The sequence below is a fragment of the Oncorhynchus mykiss genome, chromosome 5, assembly GCF_057628025.1.
Source record: "Oncorhynchus mykiss isolate SJ-2025 chromosome 5, ASM5762802v1, whole genome shotgun sequence".
Classification (NCBI taxonomy): domain Eukaryota; kingdom Metazoa; phylum Chordata; class Actinopteri; order Salmoniformes; family Salmonidae; genus Oncorhynchus; species Oncorhynchus mykiss.
In genome coordinates this window covers 28,565,693-28,573,761 of record NC_143026.1, presented here as the reverse complement: position 1 = coordinate 28,573,761, position 8,069 = coordinate 28,565,693, and the positions used below count along the sequence as shown (strand labels likewise).

Below are 8,069 nucleotides of genomic sequence, written 5' to 3'. Positions count from 1 at the left end.
TCTCTCTCTCTGGGACAAACACAATCTAAAATTGTCTGAGCTCTCAAACGCGTTAGGGCTCACTCCACAGAGCTAACTTTTGCGAAGGAAAAACAATGAGTGAGATAACAGAATACAGATGGGTAAGTATGGATAAGTGACAAATGCCAAATAAATCTCAGAGATGGGAATCATTTATTCTTCCCTCTTAACTAAGGATCAGCCAGGAGAAAGTGAATATAGGGTCGTATACATCGCTGAAGTTAACTCAGCCAGAACAACACACATTCACACACATTCAGTTAGGATGAGAGAATCATATGTAGTGGGGCATGGTAACTATCTCTCCCTCTCTTTCTCTCTCCCTCTCACTCTCTCTCTCTGGGGAAAACACAATCTGAAATTGTCTGAGCTCTAAAACGCGTTAGGGCTCACTCCACAGAGCTAACTGTTGCGATGGAAAAACAATGAGTGAGATAACAGAATACAGATGGGTGATAAGTGACAAATGCCAAATAAATCTCAGAGATGGGAATAATTTATTCTTCCCTCTTAACTGTGGTATAAAGCAAGGGTTTTTAAAGGCGACTGGAGAATCTGAATCAAACCTGACAAACTATTTAAATCTTATTGTGGGTAATAATGTTCATGGAGGCAAAAATGGCCTTGCCGTTTGCCAAAAAGAATCTTGCTGGTTTTCATAGGATGTGAAAAAAGAAGAAACCCGCACACTGCTCTTGCTAGTGTCACTGCTCTTTATTAAGTGATACTAGCAAGAGCAGTGTGCAGGTTTCTTATTTTTTCTCATGTTATTCAATTCTTACCATGTGCCTGCAACAAAGATAGCTTAGATGTGCAAGTGCCTTTTGAATTTTTAATCACTTTTTTTTTTTTTTTCATAGGATGAAATATTGTCATTAAAGGCAGTAAATTGGCCAAAACCAGAGGCAGCCATTTTGTTGCATTACCTGCATCAATTGCAGGGTTTGCAATGACCTTAGTTACCTCTGAAATGGGTAGAGCAGGACTGAATAGGAATCAATAAGACTGACAACAGACTACAGCCAATCAGATCTGTCAACCAACACTGCAGCTTCACTCCTTAGAGAAAACATCTCAATGCAGTGAGGAGATAGCAGCCTCTCTATCCCCTGTGCTCTCATCCGCAACCCAAAGACTGTAACTTATGCATTGTATTCTGTATCTGTTTGTGAAACCATATTAATCAACGTGTTTCCCATCATTGTTAGAGTTGGACGATAAAGTTACAAAGTCATTCTGAGGAATGTAATTACAGAAAAAAACTATGTTGCAGTTTGGATTCCTATTCATCACTACAGAAATGCTTTGGTTTGAAATGGCTCAAAATAAAAGGGCAAGTTTGTCCATAACATATTATGATATGCATTATGAAGGTGATATATACTATTGAATGGGGTAAATTACTTGCATATAAGCACAGGCTGATCATAACTGTAATCTATACCAATAGCTGTCAATAACTACAACTATGATTAATGCTTCAACACTTCCTGAAAGTAGCAAGTGGTCACATAAATGCATCATATTGATTGAACCAACCCCCTCATGGTAGTCTCACTTTATACGTCATCAGTAGGTCACTGATGGTAATCCCATTGATTTTGGGAGGTTTCCTGTCAAGAAGTAATCAATCACCTATTATTGAAGACTTAGCACAAGCAAAACATCAATATATGAAATTGGTTCGCTTTGCACATGTTCATAGGCAAATATACATTATTAATTCAATTCATTTAATGATCAATCATTCTGTTCAATTTGAGAGAAACATTTTCAACACTTTTCAAACACTTGAAAAGGACGGTAATGGTGTTTTGCTGCATTAAGTCGCTGTCCATGGCGCTGATATTGGAGTCTGCCGGACTGGTGCTGTCCATGGAGACGATATTGCTATCGCTCTAAATTGCATCGGTAAATTGATCATTTCTGGTATAACCGTTTTTGCTAACTAATACTAGGGGAAATAATAATTAACATGGGTCATTGAACTGCTCCATAAGTTATATTTCCATGCATAGTAATGCTGCATGTTGGCTGGTTGAATTAGCAAATGCAGAGATGCATGTACAATTTTCTCTCTTATTCTAATGTTCAATATTTGGAGGAAACTCTATATGACAAGAGACAAATGATAAACACATCAACGTCAAGGACACATAGAATATCCCAAACATCCTAATGATAATCACCCCATTTCCCTTTTTCTCCCTATGTGTGATCATTCTTCTGCTTTCAAACGGCCACCCACGAACCCTCACACACTCAAGTAGTGTTTCACTTACATAGAGTATGGAGGGTTGAGACATGGACCTCCCCCTCCGTTCGATCAATGGGCCAGTAAAAACAGTCTCTGCCTTGTTAGCGATATGCTTCTCCTATATAAAGGACAGCCGGTGAGACTAAGAATGCTGAGAGCGCCATCCACCCCGCACCTGCAAACACATACTCGCCCCACTCCTCCACCTCGGACACCTTCCCTTCCATCTGCACACGCAACTCCTGGTCTGGCCGGATGAGTTACCACCCGGTGGACACGATAGGGAGTCCATTCAGGAGAAGTATGGATAGTAGGACCACCTACGGCCGCTCCACTGGCACACCCTCCAGCGGGTTCCGTTCTCAGTCCTGGTCCCGGGCAAGCCCAGGCTCCACGATGACCTCCTCCTACAAGAGGAGCGTCAATGTGCCGGTAGCCAGAGCGTACAGCTCCACACTCCTCAGCTCCGCCGACAGCGTTGATTTCAATCAAACGAACGGAGACTACAAGCGCTCCAACGAGAAAGAGCAGCTCCAGGGGCTCAACGACCGCTTCGCCGGTTACATCGACAAGGTGCACTACCTGGAGCAGCAGAACAGCCAGATCGAAGAGGAGATCCAGACGCTGCGGCAGAAGCAGGTGTCACAATCCCAGCTAGGCGATTTATACGACCAGGAACTCCAGGAGCTGCGCTCCATGCTGGAGCAGATTCACCACGATAAAGCGCAGATCCAGCTCGACACGGACCACGTCGAGGATGACATCCAGAGAATTAGGGACCGCTTCGATGAGGAAGCCCGCATCAGGGATGAGACGGAAGGCATCATCCGGGCGTTGAAAAAAGATATGACCGACTCTGATTTGGTGAAGTCAGAGTTGGAGAAGAAAGTTCAGTCACTGCATGACGAGATTGCCTTTATCCGCAACAACCACGAAGAAGAGGTGAGCGACCTGTTCGCCCAGGTGCAGGCGTCGCAGGTGACCATGGAGAGGAAAGACATCCAGAAGACGGACATCACCGAGGCGCTCCGGGAGATCCGCACCCAGCTCGAGGGCCACTCTAACCAGAACCTGCAGCAGGTGGAGGACTGGTTCATGTGCCGCTATTCCAAGCTCACTGATGCTGCGGCACAAAACAAAGATGCAATCAAGTCCGCCCGTGATGAGATAGCAGACTACCGTCGCCAGCTTCAGTCCAAGACCGTGGAGTTAGAGTCCGTCCGTGGAACCAGGGAGTCACTGGAGAGGCAGTTGAATGACATCGAGGACCGACACAGCAGCGACTTGTCCAGCCTGCAGGTATGATGAGACCCGCTGTAGGCATCATTTTCATACAGAAACCCCAGCCACAGGCTTAATGGTGAAGTATTATATAAAGTTGTATTATTTTTGTAAAGAGAAGCAATGTAGTGGAGAGAATAAATTATGTAATAAGATATTTTTTTCGTTGATTTCAAATTGCGAATATTATCACGACACCTTTGAGGTTTTTATTCTTATTTTAAATGTAGGTCTACTTATAAGGAGAGTCCCCTACTTGGATAGAGAGAAAGACACACACTTGCATTGTGTCCCCACATATTGTATTAGTTTGATTTTGAACGAACTAAATTGTTTTATTTATGTGGGCCCTAAATGCATGTCTTTTAACTAGGCTATAAACTCTGCCCAAGAGTGGTGTCTGCGCTTTTGCTTTAGATAGCCTAAATGGCACAATGCTGACATCTTATGGACACAGATTTAACATCTCCAAATGTTGGATCATTTGGCTACGCATAAGCAGCGACACTATAGTGTTGGGAAGACATAATGCAGCAGACTGTTTTTTGTTATTTTTTCGTTGCTGAGCCAGAGACTCGGGGCCCTTGAAACACAGTGCTGTTCACTGCGTCAGAATACATTATTTAACACAACAACAGTCCAATCTATCCAATTATTTGCACTTTCACTTTTCATAAATGAGACAGGAGGACTTCACAGTTTCAATTGTTATTGCAATGATATTTTATTGGAATCTCAAAGTGCTGTTTCAAATGTAGGCCTATGCAAGTGTAAATGTGCTTGTGAAGTAATTACCAGTATCACAAAATATGACGTTGTATTTTTGATCGTTTTCTTATGATGTTTAGAAAGCAGTGTCCTTATGGAGAAATGTGTCTTCCCTACACCAGAAATAAATAACCAAGTATTATTTCAGGGTTCCATATAGCCATAAGAAATAATAGCTCTTAACCAGTTTGTGTCTCTCGGTCTTGTTCTCTTCAGGAGACCATCCACCAGCTGGATAATGAGCTTAAGGGCACGAAGTGGGAGATGGCGCGTCATCTGCGTGAGTACCAGGACCTGCTCAATGTCAAGATGGCCCTCGACATTGAGATTGCTGCATACAGGTACAGTGCGACAACAGAGCGCTAATTAGGACTAACATTGAATTTTTTTTATTTTTAAATATATCATGTGTAATAAAAACATAAAGATCTCATTTATATATAGAAACTACATTTTTATATTCGGCCTACACTAAACTATATCTCATGTTCTACTGTTCTTGCAGGAAACTCCTAGAAGGTGAAGAGACCCACTTTAGCACTTTCCCCTACCGCCACACCGTCACCTCCTCTAAGAAGTCCAAGTATGAGCCTCCCAAACTGAAAGTCCAGCATAAGTTTGTAGAGGAGATCATCGAGGAGACCAGGGTAGAGGATGAGAAGGATGAGATGGACCAGGCCCTGGCTGAGATGGCCCAGGAGTTTTCTGCCACTCTGGAGGCAGAGGCAACAGATGAAGGAGAGGATGAGGGAGAAGAGGGAGGAGAAGAAGCAGAGGGAGAAGGGGGAGAGGGTGAATCAGAAGAGGTTGTAGCCTCCACTGAAGCCCAAGTTAGCTCCAGCACACCTGCTGAGGAGGAAGAGGAGGACAAAGAAGGTGATGATGAAGAGGAAGAGGGAGAAAAAGAAGAAGAGGGTGAGAAAGGAGAAGAGGGTGAGGGTGAGAAGGGAGATGAGGGAGAAGGAGAGGGGGAATTAGAGGAGACAGTCCTGTGCTCTAAAGCCCCAGAATCAAAGGCCTCTCCTGACAAAGAGAAGGCTGGAGAGAAGGAGGGAAGCAGTGGAGAAGAGGAGACAGGAGAGGGAGAGGGAGAAGAGGAGGGTGATGATCAAGATGAAGATGCAGGTAGTGACAAAGGATCCAAAGATGGAGATGATAAGGATGAGGAAGATGAGAAGAAAGGAAAGGATGAGAAAGAATACAAAACAGATGAGAAGGCAGCTGTAGCCAAGACAGAGGCTCCCAAAACAGAAGCCCCCAAGAGTGAGGCCCCAAAAGTTGAGGTCCAGAAATCTGAGACCTCAAAGCCCTCCAAGCCAGACTCCCTAAAAGCTGAATCCCCAAAGGCTGGGTCCCCCAAGTCTGAGTCACCAAAAGTTGGATCCCCAAAACATGAATCTCCCAAAGCTGTAACCCCCAAATCTGAATCCCCAAAACCTGCTGGATCCCCCAAATCTGAATCCCCAAAACCTGCTGGATCCCCCAAATCTGAATCCCCAAAACCTGCTGGATCCCCCAAATCTGAATCCCCAAAACCTGCTGGATCCCCAAAATCTGAATCCCCAAAACCTTCTGGATCCCCTAAATCTGAATCACCAAAACCTGCTGGATCCCCTAAATCTGAATCCCCAAAACTTGCTGGATCCCCTAAATCTGAATCCCCAAAACCTGCTGGATCCCCTACTTCTGAATCCCCAAAACCTGCTGGATCCCCTAAATCTGCTGGCTCCCCCAAATCTGAATCCCCAAAACCTACTGGATCCCCCAAATCTGAATCCCCAAAACCTGCTGGATCCCCCAAATCTGAATCCCCAAAACCTTCTGGATCCCCCAAATCTGAATCCCCAAAACCTTCTGGATCCCCTAAATCTGAATCCCCAAAACCTGCTGGATCCCCTAAATCTGAATCCCCAAAACTTGCTGGCTCCCCCAAATCTGAATCCCCAAAACCTGCTGGATCCCCCAAATCTGAATCCCCAAAACCTGCTGGATCCCCCAAATCTGAATCCCCAAAACCTTCTGGATCCCCCAAATCTGAATCCCCAAAACCTTCTGGATCCCCTAAATCTGAATCCCCAAAACCTGCTGGATCCCCTAAATCTGAATCCCCAAAACTTGCTGGATCCCCTAAATCTGAATCCCCAAAACCTGCTGGATCCCCTACTTCTGAATTCCCCAAATCTGCTGGATCCCCTCAATCTGAATCCCCAAAACCTGCTGGATCCCCTACTTCTGAATCCCCAAAACCTGCTGGATCCCCTAAATCTGAATCCCCAAAACCTGCTGGCTCCCCCAAATCGGAATCCCCAAAACCTACAGTATCCCCCAAATCTGAATCCCCCAATTTAGGATCCCCCGAGGCAGAGGGTGACAAAGGAGAAGAGGGTGAGGGTGAGAAGGGAGATGAGGCCCCCAAACCAGAAGCTCCAATGTCAGAGGCCCCCAAGGCTGCAGAAGAGAAAGTAGACAAAAAGAGTGATTCAGAGGAAGAGAGGAAGGTAGAAAAGAAAGACGCAGCCATGAACGGAGATGTGGAGAAGATTACCCCAGAGGACAAGGACAAGAAGGATGAGGGTGGGAAAGAGGCAGAGGAGAAGGATGTTATCTCAAATGGAGTGGACGAGAGCCCCACTAAAGATGACCCGGACCAGAAAGATGATCCAAAGGACCAGAAGGTGGTCATCACCAAAACGGTGGAGACCATCACCACTGGAGAGGACGGGGCCAAGCATGTCACCAAATCGGTCACTGTCACCGAGACTGTGAAGGAGTCTGAGGATGTGATGCAGGAGAAGACAGTCTCCAGCAAGAAGATGGAGAAACACTCTTCCCAGTCTGTCAAGGTGGTGACTGAAACTGAGTAATTGCACTCCATCCAACCCACTCAGGAGGAACAAAAATGACACGACAACAAGCAATCAACCCAGAACTAACATAACAAAGAAATCATAGAGCTAGAGCGATGTAATAAAGAGAACCACTCTCAAACATACAGAAAAGCAACGAGAGAAGCCATATGATGTGACAAAGCTAACGTTTAAAAAATGCATGTTGAGAGAAAGCTTTAAATGGGTTTTGCTGCAGATTATATCAGGAAAATGTGATAGTGGGACAGATTATTAATTGTCTTTATGTTTCCCTGCAGTTCACGGGAGGGCTCACGGGTGGGGGCGTCTGCATGCTAGCTCAGGGAGGGAGACCCCTCCGCTCTAACCTGTATGTATGGATGGAAGGTTTACAGTTTAGATGCATACTGTATGTGGGTGGGAGAGTGATAGAAATGTATGTTCATTCAAATGTTAATTCAAAAAGGGGTGCCTGGGTTGGACGGTCCACTTTAGAGACACATGTTCAAAAGGACTAGCCTTTTTATGTGAAGATACCAACTGAGCCAAAAATGCAATCGTCTACAACACAATATAGTGAAGAATGAGAAAGACAATGGTGCAATGTACTGATGATCATAAACATACAGTACCCGAAGCAACTAAAGCATTAAGAACCTTGAAGAAACTCTGAGCCTTAAACATGCTTTTTATCAGTATCTATTGTGTTTACCTAATGAGTGCAATTGAAAATAAATATGTAAATGCGCACACATACATTCTTGTATGCATAGGATGGACTTGAATTTAAATAGCGAACTTAAATGAGGTGCTACAGTTTGCAATCCCATGTCTTTACTCATCATGAACTATTTCCCAGCAGCATTTGCTCAATAAATGTCATACTGAAATACAAA

At 44.5% G+C, this 8,069-nt stretch overlaps 1 protein-coding gene across 1 annotated transcript; it reads left to right on the top strand.

Moving 5' to 3' along the window:
- The first annotated feature begins 2,289 nt into the window (after window positions 1–2,289).
- On the top strand, window positions 2,290–8,069 carry LOC149983229 (uncharacterized). The gene is made up of 3 exons (XM_036977186.2): window positions 2,290–3,577; window positions 4,544–4,668; window positions 4,833–8,069. The coding sequence occupies exons 1-3, from the start codon at window positions 2,534–2,536 to the stop codon at window positions 7,189–7,191; spliced, it is 3,528 nt and encodes a 1,175-aa protein (XP_036833081.2). The 5' UTR covers window positions 2,290–2,533; the 3' UTR covers window positions 7,192–8,069.

What these genes read in the sequence shown, in the direction of transcription:
- LOC149983229 (XM_036977186.2), top strand. Translation starts at nt 2,534, where the DNA reads ATGAGTTACCACCCGGTGGACACGATAGGGAGTCCATTCAGGAGAAGT. An exon ending in GCGACTTGTCCAGCCTGCAG is followed by an intron (nt 3,578 to 4,543) that starts GTATGATGAGAC and finishes TGTTCTCTTCAG; the next exon opens with GAGACCATCCACCAGCTGGA. An exon ending in ATTGAGATTGCTGCATACAG is followed by an intron (nt 4,669 to 4,832) that starts GTACAGTGCGAC and finishes CTGTTCTTGCAG; the next exon opens with GAAACTCCTAGAAGGTGAAG.